Consider the following 16,345-nt stretch of genomic DNA (forward strand, 5'->3'; position numbering starts at 1 on the left):
TTACTGTTCAATAGATGAAGTGAAAAACGTCGAAAAATAGCGGTTTCTTGTATGGCTACCCCCATTTTTTGGTAACATTTATAATTTTTAGCATTTGTTGTTCTGTCAGCCAGCATTAGACATACTCTGTAAAAATTTCAAGTGTCCGTTTATTACAGTTCAGGAAATAGAGCCCTGTGACAGATGGACAGACCCTTAAGGCTTGGTAACAGAGTTTCGTTTTTAACCTTTGGGTATGGAACCCTAAAAAATATTTGTTTGTACTATAGCTGTATTGTTAGGTATGTTTCATCCACTTTTTAGTTTTTATCCAAATCGTCCTCATGACACGATTCAGCATATTTTGTAAATCTCTTATATTTTCGGATTTCACTATCAATGGCCAGTTAAAAAAATCTCCCTGTACGTAAACACCGCTATATATAAACACACTCGGTTAATTAACTATTTAATGCTAACTGATTGCTAAAGCATCAAAAATACAAATTATTAAATAATACCCACCTTCAGGAATCATAGAAAGAAGATCGTCGTCCTTATTTATATTTGTTGACTTGTTGTCATCAACTGAAAAGAAAAATGTATTCTCATCTTTATATTAACACCATTATATAATATAGATAGAAGATTTTCTTCTTTATTTACGCTTAAAACGAACACAGTTGTAACTTAGAAATGTTTTCAGTAATCTGATTACGCACGCAAATGTACAAAGATATATTGTAGGTATATTTGAACTCTACAGCAACAGACGTTTTCAATGCAACACTCATTATGCATATGAAACGTAATTTTTTATTAGGGGGGCGGAAAGGAATGCCGTTTCTAGGCGGATAAACAGGATTGCAAGACAGGTGTCTGTCTGGCTCACGCATAATTAAGAGTTAAGAAACGAGTAGCCTCTGTACGGCTAAGCCAAGAAATATACGCCAAATATTAAATTCAAGTGTTTAGTGAAATATTCACGGTTTCATCCATTTTGGATTGGTGAAGTCTAGACAAATTGTGATTTTTTAGTAATACAGGAGCAGCATACGAGCATACAGTCCACCTGATGGATAGTTGCTACGGCAGTCTAGCTGTCCATGGGTGGCCACCCAAGCATATTTTGTAATCAAATTTAGATCAGGCTAGTTTCCTATAAGAGGTCGGTCACAAATGCCAATAAAAATCGTTACTCCTGAGGACTTAGCTTGAATGCCTCAGAAAAGTATATGTCAGTTACCACATCAAAAAAAATGGTTTCTATTGATCTGACATTGGAAATATGCGTATTGTGGTCTGGCCGCTCTACGATTGCATTCCTGAAGGCTGTCAAAGAGCGTCAGTGGGACAAAAAATACCAATTTGAATTTAATGCAAACTTACGACATTACTTTCCGGTTCCCATATACATATATATCAAAGCAAATTTAACATTAGTTAAAAGGGTATGCAATTTAAGAGTCAGATCCAATGCTACATTCCAAATTACTTCATTAATATTCGAATGTAAAAATTTTAGAGTGTAAAAAATAGGCGGAACAAACCTTTTGTGATCAAAACCATGTCTTCGGAATTGGATTCTGAAATAAAGAATAAAATTAAATTTTGTAACATCTCAAACCACTTGCAATAAAAAGAAATGAATGTGATTTTAAAGGCAATTGTGTATAATAATAAATTATAATGTTCAAATGATTTTCATAACGTTCAAATGAGATATTTTCAACAAACAATCCACTAACCATTGGAACACATAGATGACTCATCAGGGGGACATTCTGAAACAAAGAAAAATATATTGCAACATATAGAAGATTCATCAGGGGGGCATTCTGAATGAAAAGAAAAATACATCCTACTAATATTTAATATTATAAAGGCGAAAGTTTGTGAGCTTGATGATGTTTGTGGCTTCTTATGACAAAAACTGCTAAACGGATTTGAATGAAACTTTCCAATAACTTATTTTGTACATCAGAATAACATATAGGTAAAGTAAAATTTATAAAGATATTGCGATGTTTGGTTTGTGGTGGTCATAAATTACTAATTGTTTGGACATCTCTTTATTATGCTTATTCTATAGTATTTATTTACTTTTTATCAAAATAAATACCTTTATCATCTTGGACATTTAATATACACTCGCGCGCAAGCGAATCGACTCACTCTCAAACCCAAAACGCAGATGTATTTTTGTAGATGTTATGCACGATGGAATAAAACAGGGTATTTCTTTTTTTCAAAATGAAATCGTTTGATTCCCAGCTCGGAATATAGATTTTAAAAAAACCTTATGATGCAGTTTTACTTTCAATTTTTGTATCCTTATAGTTTCGGATTTGGCCCTGAAGGCCCATTTGAAAAATTGAACCTGTATAATTTCGGGTACATAGGGGAGGTATATCATATTATTTTGGTTGTGGGTGAAACCGCGCTCAAATCTAGTATAATATATTAAAGGCCAAGTAATTTATTTAACTGATGCATAGATCTACTCGTTAAAACAATTTTCACGAGGAATTAAAATGTCGTTACATAAACAAATGATCCAATTAACAATTGAACAATTAAATAAGTTTTATTACATTGAGATATTATAACCTGTTAAGGATTCCCGCGAAGGGCCAATGAATAATTCTAGGCCGATAAAACAAATAAGGAACCGAATGTTCCTCTCTTCGATGGACAGGGTGATCGTGTCCCGAAGAAGGTTAAGTGGACTGTATATACGAAAATAAGATGCAAAGTGCTATAGGGTCGCGCACTCACCTGCTGCTGATGGGCGCAGCCTCTTATATTAGGTATAAGGCATCTTCGACTCATCCTAAGCTCGAACTAGCTAGTCTTACCTAGGAATGGCCTATCAGTTACCTCTACCTTCTTCCTCTTCTCACGTGGCGTCGATCTTACAGCACGTTGCACCGCGAACAATGAATTTAAAAGAACGCTACGAATACGAATAAGTGGCGTCTACTTCGGAGTATATAACTAAAACAATAAAATTTCGCGAGCGCGACCGATGACTCCGAAGCTTTTCGACTAAGTAATAACCCCGGTGGCGGAAGCCATCAGGCTCCCGCCACCGCGAACGACACAACGACAACGGAACTAATTCAAACTAGAATGTCTATGCTTTTAATTGCCAGCTTAAAGATTCAAATTTATAACAACGACAGAATATTAATACGTAGAACCATAGACAAAACTGAACATCACCAAATAAAAGTACTAACCATTGTAATCCATTATTGATTCATCGGGTCCACAGACTGGAAGTAAAGAAATTTAATAGTATATAGTAATAGTATAAGACATTTTTAGGCAAGTAAATAATCTGAGTAAATATTGAACTATCAAGTACTATGAAATAATTTTCATTATGTTCAAGATAGGTACTGACAGCTAACAAAAAAATACAACGGCATATTCTATGATTGCAACCTCATTTCCAGTTCTCAAAAGTTATTTTCTAAATTGAATTACGCGTCTGCCAGCTTAACAAATCTTAACAAGAAATTAAAGTTTTATTAGACAAGTCAATAATCCAAATCAAAAATTGAACTATCAAATAATTCTTATTATATTAAAGTGATATATTGACAGCAAAACAAAAAACTGACCATTGTAGCCCATCAGTTCTTCGTCATCCTCGGAATCTGAAACTAAAGAAATTTCATATTATACATAACAATGTATTAATGGCCAAAAGGTATGTAAACTGAAGTACACATCTGTGTATTAAAGTTTACTAATATTTTACTTAATAAGGAATTAATGAATGTTATTGTTGACCCAATAAAGCACAGTAGCCCAAATAAAGAGTTGAACTAAGAGTGAGAGGGAATGTAGGATAAAATTATCGATATTTACATTATATGGTGTCGAATAATTTTGTTATATTTTATTGTTTTGTAAGTTTCACTTCTCCGCATGTACACATTGATGCATACACTCTTATTTGCTTTATAAATAAGTTAAAGTATAACTTCTTACGTGGGTACATACTTATGTACTGACACACACACTTTTTATCCTCTATTATAATTTCCTCTTTTATTATATTTGTATGTCAGTGGCATGAAATATAATGCTGACTCTATTCTACACTCAAAGCCTAACACCAGGATTTCGGGGCGTAGATGCCATGACATATGTATATTGACGAATACACGAACACCCAGACTAAAAATCTAAATACATCCCTATATATACGTGCGTGTATATATATCCCTACGTGTATATTGGAAAATATATTATTCAGGGTGGGTTGCACCATGTAACTTTAACAGTAACAATAGCATTCAAATATACGGTTAAGCAATTTATGGATTGCATAATTTTAGTTACGTCGACTTCGGTCGGTTAAAGTTATTGTTTTAATTAACTGTTTCGATCTGACACAAATGTCGTTACTGGCAAATAACAGTGGAACACAAAATTGTTACATTCAATTTGTATAGTTAAAGTTATTGTTATATCAACCCATTACTGTCCCACTGCTGGGCACGGGTCTGCCTCTCAGAACGAGAAGGATTAGGCCATAGTCCACCGCAGTGCAGTGGCACTGGCCAAGTGCGGATTGGTAGACTTCATATACCTTTAAGATTTTTTTTATAAATCTGTCAGGTATGCAGGTTTCCTCGCCATGTTTCCCTTCACCGTTTAAGCAAGTGATAATTAATTTCTAATACGCACATAAATTTGAAAATCAGAGGTGCGTGCCTGGGATTTGAACCTCGGTCGAGAGGCCGCGTTTTTTAACCACTAGGCTATCACTGCTTTTTGTTATAGTTAACTTTAAACTAAAGCAACGGTGCAACCCAACCTTAGATATAATGTAAGACTTATTAATTATTTGATTTGATGTTAAATCCACAACATATTTATTCAAAACGAAAAATACTTACGGTTATAAGTTGATTGAATAAGTAGATCGCATGCGTCACTACTTTCATTGTTCTCGAGTTCTATAATCGTTTCATTTGTAGTATGATCACTGTTGTCTGTTATATTTTCAGACGAGCATTGTGATTCAGAAGAAATATCTATAAAATAAAGAATGAGATCTAATAAAATATATTGTATACAGGGTGAATTTTTAAAACGGGCCTTCAGGGCCAAATCCGAAACTATAAGAATGAGCGAAAAATGCTGAAAGGAGTTACGAGACCGATTTTGATAAAAACTAAAACTGCATCATTACTTTTTTAAAATAACTTTTCCCTAGCCGGGAATCGAACGAGTTCATTTTGAAAAAAATGCACCCTCTATATTATTCCACTATCTGATAGTGTTGCTTATAAGGATCAAAATCTGGAAAGTAATGATAAATGACAAACTAAAGGAAAAGCCTCAATTTTAAGAAAATACATATTTTTTCATATTAATTTGGCAGTTAAGTTCCCGCCATTCATTACTTTAAACATTTTTTTTGGCTCAATGTTTCTTATCATTCGAAATGGACGTTTTGTTTCCCAATAATTTTTATTTTTTATGTCCGACTTAGCTAAGGTTATTTTTAGGACAATTAAAATAGATTTACTTGCTATGGGCGGAGTTTCGTTTAATACAGATGTAAAGTTGACAATTTGCGAGAATTACTTTTTAGAGTCAAATCCGAGTGATTACTTAAAAAAAGAGATATAGAAAATCATATTTAACGTTGAAACGAAGTTGTAAACAACAAACAATAGGAATTTACTATTTAATCAGTTATCTATTTTCATTAAAAAATAAATCCTAAAAACGGCGGTAACTTATTTGCCAAACTATTACTTTCTCATACTAAGCCGTATGTCATAGTCATTACATCGAATAATTAGTTGATTAACCAACAAATTCTTCAATGGTATGACTTATGTCTGTTTCTAAAGAATTATACATAAATCATTTGTTATGTATAATCCTTAAGGATTAGTATGCCAATGTATGGAAAAATACGTATTTTCTTCAAAATTTTCCTTTTCCTTTAATTTGTCACATAACATTACTTCCCAGAATTTGATCCTTATAAGCGACACTATCAGATAGTGGAATAATATAGAGGTGTAATTTTTTTCAAAATGAACTCGTTCGATTCCCAGCTAAGGAAAAAAATATTTTAAAAAACTAATGATGCAGTTTTAGTTTTTATCAAAATCGGCCTCGTAACTCCTTTCAGCATTTTTCGCTAATCCTTATAGTTTCGAATTTGGCCCTGAAGGCCCGTTTTAAAAATTCACCCTGTATATAAATACAGCTATTGCTTATATACACTAAAAAAAGTTACTTAATTTTTTACCACACTTTTATTAGCTTGACCAGTATCTGGGTATGTAACGAAATCTTTGAACTTAATATTTACCCACGTTGAATGGTTAGATTAATGGAAAATTTTGTACACTTGTCAAGAACCGATGACTATGTATACAAAATACAATATTTTTTTAGGATCGTCAAGATTAACGGTTTTCTAGGTGGACTGCATGTTCGCTTGCTACTTTAGTATTACAAGTATTGCAGAAACAATACAAAAACCTTAGAGACGCATCAAGTACTTGGTTATTAGTTATTCTCAGCATACCTAATGGTTACTCATACTCGTACTTGGATGAGTGCTCTAGATTAACTGATTGAGTATTTAATTTAAATAAAGTATTATACTTAAGTTATAGACACTGTGAAAACAACATTTATAGTACACAACTTATTGCCTAATAATTATAGTTTAAAAACTAATAAAAACCACGCTAAAATCGGACTAAAGTTAATCCTGACGATCCTAATGAGGAGAATGGGACAAAATTATTAAAACTTTGTATTGTCATCGGTTTTTGATCATTCTTCAAAATTATGAATTAAACTGAACGTTCAAAGTGGATAGAAATCGGGTTCAAAGTTTCCGTTACTTACATACATACCTACATACAACCCAAGCTGATAAAAGCGTGTAAAAAATCACGAACACTCAGCGAGGACTATATTTGGATGAAATTGTAGTGCTCGGGTTAAAATACAATACCAGTTGAACAATAAAACTTACCATTAATTTTTTTTCCACGTGAACCTGCCTGCGTTTTTTTATTTTTCCGTGCACGATGTTTAGTAACTACTCTTTCTTTTTTAACAGACCCTCGTTTTCTTTTTGGTTTTTTATTTAACGCCTGCTTGTTTTTGCCAACAAAATACACCAATGGCTGATCTTCATCAACAGAAACGTCAGACGTGTTAGAGCTGACGTTCGTTATCATGTGGTAAGGGGTGCCTTGGTTTGCTTGCTTTATTGCTATGGCTTTATTTTCTTTCTCTTCATTTAAAACAGGTTGATTACTTTCAATTGGTACATTATTTACTGGGCTACTATTTTCAACCGTGATATGAGATCGAAGGCGCATGACATCTCTATCTGAAATGCCACTTGTGGAGGGTTGAGGTTCAATTGTCTCTACTTCCATTTCTTCAGCAGTTTGATTCAAGTATGTATTAGTTGGATTTGTTTTGAGTCTTTCAAGCAAAACTACTGGCTCTGGTATTTCTGATTCATGTTCATGTTCATGTATTTCTGAAAAATAAAATGTGAATTCCGACAAACAGGGGGTTACAATTCTTAAATTCAAATACGAGTATCATGAGTGCTGTAAAAGAAACCAAGTACTACTCGACCAAGCCAACTAGACGAACGGGTGGAATGCGGCCTCCCTCCTCGAGTACCGTCCCATGCCCCGCTCACATCCGCAGTACTGTTCGCAGCTAAACTCTCACTCTCAGAATTCACAAATCATTTCTGGAGTATATTTTTGATTAAGGTTTGTTTATTGTTATCAGTATATCAATAACATCAATAACTATGTATTGTCTCTTTGTTATTTAGTACATTATTTGTTAAGTTTTGACTGTGCCATGTTAAGACAACATCAAAAATGGGGAAAAATAAGGCTATTCATAGCGGAGAAGAAATTACAATTTACATTAAATTTTACATTTCATAGGTAGAAATCAACATTTCACAAGTTATTATTTTTTTACCAGTGGTACGCACAGAGCTTTTGAGTAACGTCACGTTTGACATTCGTCTACTTGGCTTGGTCGAGTAGTAATAAAATTACTAGCTGAATTGTTAGGAAAAGTGAAAAATAATCAACATTTTTGATTACTTCTTAATCCTCTTAATATATCTAGATCATGATTTATTTAGTGGTCTACATCGACCCCCGTGTGTCGACGGCGACCTGCAAGAGCTACTGTGATTTACCATAATAGATTTTATGAAGTCTGAGAGCGTATAAGGTCACCGGGGTCAAAAAGTTGGTGATTCTTCAAGGAACAGGTCTGCCCGAAGAAGAAGAATTTAGCAAGTGGTTTACGAAACAAAAATGTTTGGGGACATCTAATCTAGATCAAAAACCAATATGATAAGAACATCGATCTGCCATTTACTTAGTCTCGAAAATATTTGTACAGATTTAACAGAGATAAATTAAACAGCGTAGAGTTTATAACTACTTTTATTTCGTTGCCTTAAGGTCCAGACACATGGCTTAATCAGCACATTCATCAATATGCCTTCTATAATGTATATTATTTTTATATTATAAGTATGAGATCTGATCATAAAAGTAAGAATCAATTTAATAAATCTCAATAACAACAGCTGCAAATTAATATATATTAATTATTACAAACTGCACAACTAGAAATGACGTCTTTTTTATTACCAAACCACTATGGTGCTAAATATAATCCCTCCGACTTAACCAGTTTATAAAGGAAGCACAATACTAGATGGTTTTGAAAGGGAAATTTGTACCACCTTCTTAGATTTCAGTTTCTGCACAATACTAATATTTTACCTAGTTTGATCTACTAGGCTTACTTTGTTGTACTTTTTGAGGAATCTCATTATAGATTCTTAGAAAATGAATCGACACATACTGTATAACTGCACTCCCATGGACCAATACTTACGATTGAATGATATGAAATCTAGTAGCGCCTTGGGGTGAATATTGTTGCGAATGACATTTCTTTGTTCCTTGTTCTGAGTCACCTCCAGTCTTCTTTCCGCGCTACTGTTACCAGCTGGAATAGGCGCACCTTGCGCGAACTTACGCTGAGCTTGGATTTTTCTGTAATACATGTTTATGTATCAACATTGTTATTACTTTCTAACTTTTAGGCTGTTTGTCCACCGCACCGTTACCGAGCCGATACCGAGAACGAGATTATTTTGGGGCCGATTTTAATATGTCGTGACGGCGATTGTTAGTCCACTGCGACTGATATCGGCGGTTTATTTTGTTCTACCTGCCATGCGTGTGACGGCAGTGTACGGACAAGTTCCAACGTGTTTTATATTGCCGGAACATAGGCACACAATTAGAGATGGGCAGAGGGTTTAGACCCATCGGGAATAAACCAGGTTTTTACCCGGTCGTTGGGAAGAAATAGGGTTTAAACCCGAAAATGGGTTTTTATTCGGGTATTTACTATTTTCATGCATATCTATCCTTTTTTAAGCGCAATTATTACTTTGACGATGATACTGTACTAAATATGGACTGTAAAAAGACATTTACAGCGCCAAAATGCCATTTTATCACGCCATTATAGATGCAGACTTAAGTAAGAAGCCAATCAGCGTATGCTTTTGATGCAAATTTGAAACAATCTCCACGTCCCGTTGTTATTCTAGAATATAATATCTTGTGGCCGCTATAACAACAAATACTAAAAATAAAAAAAAAACATCAAAATAAATGGGAGACGCTATACAAGGATCAACTTTTTTCAGCATATTTCGCTTTATCTATTGAACCGTAATACGTAGACAGTTCAAATTTTCACAAGACATTTACTTCTATGGTTGCTATGAAAAAATATATGACAATTGTGTGGTACGGAACCCTCCTTGTGTGAGTTCGACTTGTATCAGGAAACGTGTATGTTTCCTTGATAAAAAGGAGTATATGTCGTCCTCTGACTACAGTATACAAAATATTTATTATAGGCTGAAATTTTGAAGTGAGCCTTCAAGACCAAATCCTAAACTATAAGGATCAGCTAAAAAAAGCTGAAGAGAGTTACGAGGCCGATATTGAGAAAAATTAAAACTGCATTAGTTTTTCAAAATATCACTTTTCCTTTAGTTTGTCATATATCACTATTTTCCAGAATTTGACCATTGTAAGCGACAGTATGCGATGATGGAATAATACAGGGTGTGATTTTTTTAAAAATGTACTCGTTCGATTCTCGGATTTTCAAAAAATCTAATGATGCAGTTTTAGTTTTTATCACAATTGGCCTCGTAACTCCTTTCAGTTTTTTTCAAACTCCTATCTATGAAAAAATGACACTTAGGTATTTTAGACAAATATAACGATACCTTAACTGTCAAAATTTATCTAACCAGATCCGAATGTATTAAAAAGATTCACAAACATACAAAATATGCGCAAAAAAATTAACCGTTTCGTGGCAGTCGGGTAAAAAAGTAGGTAAAATCTCAAAAATAACATTAAAAAATGTAAAAACGTGGAAAATAACGTAGAAACTTCTAGTACATCTATCTATTCAATAAATATTTGACCTATTTTATAAATTGTCTACAGATTTTATGAAATCATTTTTAAATACCCAAATAAATACCCTGTGGGAGGGTATAAACGGGTATTTGTCGGGTTTAAACCCAGTACTGGGTTTAAACCGGGTGTTTTGCCCATCTCTACACACAATATATATACACAATACATATAAATATAACTGAAAATTTGTACCTTAAACAATTTTAACGATAAAACTAACACGTACATAATAAAAGGCTGTTCTTGATGGTCACAACCGTCAGTCATGAGGAATCGACTAAGAAGAATAAAAGGATTTTTATGCTTTCTTCTTTCTTTACTATGTACCTAAATTGGTCAAGGTTTGTTGATGAACATATGCTAAAATCAGTTTTTTTGTTAACTCCTTTAAAAATACGCCTCCTGTAGGATACAATTATTGTACTGTTCTATAGGAACCATACATTTTTTCCGGGATAAAAGCAGTCTATGTCATTTTCAGACCCCATCTTACGAGATCTCTTCTCTACAGCTGTTGAAGCAAGAAGTCGACTTTTCGAGGTGCGTAACGAGAGTGTCAGTGAAAGGACAGTAAGAAGAAGACTGGCAGAAAAAAATCTGAGTGCTTTACGTCCATTTACTGAGCCACTATCAAAAAGACAGACTTTAATTTGCTAGAGAGCAATCAAATTGGACGATGGACGATTGGAGTAGAGTTCTGTTTTCAGATGAAAGCAGAATTGCTCTTAGAGGACCAGATGGACGTCAAAGAGCGGTACGTGGATGAAGTCAGAAGTCAGAAGTTAAAAGAAGGATCTGGGCACGGGTTCCAGCTCCGACCACCTTAAGATACCTCAGAACTGCCGCAAAAGAACAGTGGCACAACATTCCCCACTTAGACATTCAAGACATCAAGGATGGACTTCCGAATAGACTCCAGGAAATCATTATAACCAGGGGAGGCAATGATCGTTATTGAACATTTTGTGAGTAAACGAATAAAATATTTTTCGTGCATTAAGTACACTTTTCTGTATTTTAAAAAAAAAAGGGTTTTTATGTATTTTTTTATTCTGCACGATAAACAACACTTTTTTTTAACAAAATTGTTGTTGTTTATTGGTACTCGATACTTTAAACAACAATATTAACACAAATAAACAACAATATTCGACAAATTTATTTGCATGTACGAAAGATTGAAAAATATGTAAGTGGGCGGTTATTTGCGCCGGTGAGTATATGTCAAATGTTAGGATCTTAAATTTGCAACAAACTGTGACAAAATTCGCAGAATGATATATTCGCAAAAGCAGAAAGTGTGTATTTTGTACTATTTCTGTAGAGTGTACAAATAAAAACTCTTGAAATTAGAGGAACGCCAAATGTATCCAGTGAGGCGGGAGGAAACACGACAAAAGTATTTTTCTCTAGCTCTCTAGCTCAGCTTTGCTTTGCTTTAACCTCGCACACCGCTTAGCTTCTGCGCACATCTTTGATGGACACGAAAATATCATTACCATTGTATTTGAAATATTATAGATAGCAGCATAGCGTAGGTTTGCGCGTAGATTAAGTTCGCTATCCCTCATTTCAAGGCTCTTCCTGTTAATCTTTATGTGAAGTGGTGATCACACATATAAGGTGGCGCAAAATTAACCAACCTATTTTGTTTTAGAAAAACTTTTGTACTGAATAAAATAAAGATTTTTTGAGTAATAGAAATCCTTACCAGGACCTGTAACTTTTTTTACTTATTAGAAAATATGATATCTGTAAAGTGTCTCCCACCAGCGTTGACACAAATTTGCGCCCAATGTTCCACGACTTTCCATGGGGTAAACTAGGGGTTAAAAGTTTTATATATATGTTATAGGCAAACTCCGAAGCTCCGGCGCTCCTAGGTTGGACTGGTCAATCCTCAGGTCAGACTGAATGACTTAGTCAACGCCCAAACAAATGTAAATTTTCGGCCTTTGACTAAACAATTTTCGTCAAACCTGGGAGAGACTAATTTTTTTTTCAAACAATAATGTAACGACACATGAATATTTGAGACAAATATAAAACCTTTACCATAACAAATTTACAAACATACAAGATACTGGCTGGAGGATAGGTAGTAAGCCATGTGCAAATCAAACTTTTGCTTCCTGAGAAAATTATGTATATTTTTTGTACAGATTTATTTTATTATTTTTTTTAATATCCATTTTGCGAAAACATATTATAAAACTAACTTACAGTCTTATAAAATTTTCTGTATTTGGTTGTTTATTACTATTTCAATTTTTGTTATTATCATATTATGTGAATTATTTATTCTACTTCATGCTTTTTATTTTTAGTATTTATTGGTATAGCGGCCATTGTTTGAAATACTCTGTAAAAATTTGAAGAGCCTGTCTACCATGATTCAAGAGATAGGACAGACAGTGAAGACTTAGTAACACGGTTCCAGTCTCACCCTTCAGGTACGAAATTCTAAAAAAGGCATTAGTAACAATCTTTTTCAATGTATTTAACACTTCTTGTTACAATATTTTTTTGATACAAATTTCTTATCAGAGATCCTAAATAATGAAATATCCATTTATGTAGATAAAACCGGATTTTGTAATCATTTTCTAGTATCAAATAAATATAGAGTAATTCAATTGTATCCTGATCTACATGCCAGGAATTAAACGATATACAAAATGGCGGGTGACGCGAATCATTTTCAAAAAATCAAAACAAAACATCACATAATCTTGGCTCCTATTTAAAGATGAATAGATGTTTATCAAGCAGCAGACGCTTTTCCTTTCATGTTAATAATTTCATTTTATCGATACCTCCAATTGAAAAAATAATTTATCATGGGAGTCCATGGAGCTTGTTATGATCACATTTTGTTTCGTGGCAATGATAATGTATATCAACAAAGATTTCTCCACAGGAACAAATGTAAATCTATTGTATAATTTAAAATTACTTACGCTTTCATGTTGTTTGACAAAAAATATTCAAACGACGCACACTACACACAAATGACACAAACTCCGAAACTCGAAAGAGAGTAGTACTCTTTAGAGATGTTAAAAATAATCGATTTTTATGGTAATATTAATCGATTTTTTATAAATCGATAATAATTACGTGTTTAAATCGTTTTTTAGAACGAACAGTTCGTATCTATGCAATGGATGAAAAATCTCCAATTAAGTTCATCCGTATAAGTTGATTAAATAAAAACAGTGCCATCTAAAACCCGCTGGCGAAGGTATTTTATAACGAAGAAGGATAATACCATAGCAAATGTAAAATAGAACTGGACCTTTATGGCATTTTTTATTTGATTTATATTTTAATTTTTGAGACAATAAGTTTATCATTTTGTAGGGATATCATCGTTTCATTTAAACTTATAATAGTTAGTACTAAAACTTGCATCAATAATGCTATTTGGTTTCATATATTTTCCTTTTAGTATAGTTATAATAGGTATTTATAGTTAGAGTAGTCAGTAGTATAGTTATTTGCTAGTAGTGTTTTTGTTTGTGATTTTTTCTATATGTACATTTTGTATATAAGGATTTTATTCGTATATACTCTTAGTTGAATTTATTTTAGCTTAATTCATGTTTTATTATATGTACACATATATTGTAACTAATTGATTAAACCTAACCAATCTTATGTAAAATTTTGATTGATTTTTAGTTTTGAATTGGTAATTTTTGCACTAAAATCAAATAAAATCATTTTTTTTAATCTGATAAATTGTTAATGTTTTTATTACGCTCTTAGGTTTATTATGTACTTTATCATACATGTACTTTATCATTTAACACAAAAAATCGATTTTTAGCAAAAAAAATAGATTTATTTTATTAAAATAGATTTTTCACAAATCGATTAATTTAGAAGAAAGAAAAACGATTTTTATTTCATCGATTCTTTTCCATTAATCTCACAGCCCTAGTACTCTTCGGTAGTACTGTAGTATATAACGGTTAACGTAGTAACACTAACTTAACATGTATATAATAAAACTCTATGCACTAACTACTACTAGACCAAGCCTAGTAGACGAATGTCACACATGACAGCACTCCAGTGTTGCCAGGTCACATTTGTAATATTACAGTGCACTGAAATCGGCAAGAAAATATAGTGGACTCATCAAGTCAAATACAGTGTTTTTAGACAAACACTGTAAAATTGTAATACACTATACAGTAAATGCGGTAAAATTACAGTAAATCTGCTGTAATTACAGTGCAACTGGCAATATTGCGTCACTCGCACGCTCTGTACGTACTGCTGGCAAGAAAATAATAACTTGTTTTGAAATGTTGATTTATATCTATGAAAAGTAAATTTTAATAAATTATATTATTAACGACTGTTACGAAAACTAATGCGTACAAAAAAAAATAAAGTAAAACGTAACAATCGCAATATCATTTCGCTCTCCACTATGAATAGTCTTATTTTCCCCATTTTGATGCTGTCTTAACACACGGCAGAGTTAAAATTAACAAATAACAAAGAGACAATAACTATGTATCAATGTACACAGTTACAAACATAAAATTAAACAAAAATATAATCTAGAAATGATTGGGAGAGTGAGAGTTTAGCTGCGAACAGTACTGGGATGTGAGCGGGGCATGAGGCGGTACTTGGGGTGGGACGCCGCATTTCACCGGATCGTTAAGTTTGCTTGGTCGAATAGTAATACGTTCTATGCCCACAAGCAGCTAACCCTCCGTTAGTAGTATAGGTGTTCTGTGCGCTAATCACAGCCGCCGCACTAGAGATCGATTAATCGAAGAATCGATCTTTTGGGCCAAAAAATCGATTATTTTAAATTAAAAGTGTACAACGCCACGCTATACGATGGTATATATATATATACAGTCTATATGCAGTAGTGTGTACGGTGTGGCGACGCGTCGCCATGCGCAATCGACTGTGCGATTCTCTCCCACTCGATCTATTACCGAAGTCACTGATTAAACGAATTAAGTAGTCACGATTTGAAATAAATTCGTAAATTTTTGTATTTAATGAAAATAAATGTTTATTCAATAAATAGTCATTGTTATCTGGAAAAAAAAAACAATGTGAGCCGTCACGGGACGCCTGGCAGATGTGAAACATCGACATTATTTTGTAAAAGTAATATGCAGAAAAGAACATAATATTGTGATAAGAACTAAATATGTCATAATGATAAAATAAAATATTACGATTTTTGCGCATGGCGACGCGTCGCCACTCCGTACACACTACTGCATATAGACTGTATATATATACCATCGTCACGGCATGCGTCGCCACGCCAGAAATCGGTTTTACGTGCGGCTATAGATGTTTCACATCAAAAATCGTTATATTTTATTTTACCATTATGACATATTTAGTTCCTATCACAATATGTTTTTTTCTGCATATTACTTTTACAAAATAATGTCGATGTTTCACATCTGCCAGGCGTCCCGTGACGGCTCACATTTTTTTAATTATTATCATTAAAATATTACTTAAATTTGAACTGCTCCAGTTCTACTGCTTTGAAAAGCAGTAGAACTGGATCAAAGCTAGATAAGTTTAAGTATTTTTGTAATAATTTACATATATTACTCTTTATTATTGTTTTTCTGTAATAAAAACTTAAAAGATTACCAAAAAGGTATATAAGGATATTTATCTTTAAAAAAAGGTAAATGTTACCAAAATGTATTTTATTTTTACATTAATTTCTTTGAATTACGATCTTAAAAAGTTGGGCTAATTTTATTTGTTTATTGACAAATAATGGCAAT

The 16,345-nt window shown here is 33.2% G+C and overlaps 1 protein-coding gene across 2 annotated transcripts in view; it reads right to left on the reverse strand.

The window, feature by feature from the left end:
- Window positions 1–13,583, reverse strand: part of Jarid2 (Jumonji, AT rich interactive domain 2) — a 32,067-nt gene extending 18,484 nt beyond the window's left edge. The window contains exons 1-9 of one of the 2 annotated variants that reach the window (XM_073074782.1): window positions 13,511–13,583; window positions 8,932–9,092; window positions 7,010–7,528; window positions 4,896–5,033; window positions 3,609–3,650; window positions 3,222–3,257; window positions 1,728–1,763; window positions 1,530–1,565; window positions 505–567 (exon numbers count right to left, since the gene is read on the reverse strand). In XM_073074782.1, coding sequence (XP_072930883.1) covers window positions 505–567; window positions 1,530–1,565; window positions 1,728–1,763; window positions 3,222–3,257; window positions 3,609–3,650; window positions 4,896–5,033; window positions 7,010–7,528; window positions 8,932–9,092; window positions 13,511–13,518 — 1,039 coding nt within the window. In that variant the 5' untranslated portion in view covers window positions 13,519–13,583. The remainder of the gene's footprint in view (window positions 1–504; window positions 568–1,529; window positions 1,566–1,727; window positions 1,764–3,221; window positions 3,258–3,608; window positions 3,651–4,895; window positions 5,034–7,009; window positions 7,529–8,931; window positions 9,093–13,510) is intronic. The other variant, XM_073074783.1, reaches the window with a different exon arrangement.
- Window positions 13,584–16,345: the final 2,762 nt, after the last annotated feature.

Source organism: Epargyreus clarus, unplaced genomic scaffold (assembly GCF_041222505.1).
Source record: "Epargyreus clarus isolate Ecla_fem2 unplaced genomic scaffold, WU_Ecla_fem_2.2 ptg000007l, whole genome shotgun sequence".
In the NCBI taxonomy this organism is placed as follows: Eukaryota; Metazoa; Arthropoda; class Insecta; order Lepidoptera; family Hesperiidae; genus Epargyreus; species Epargyreus clarus.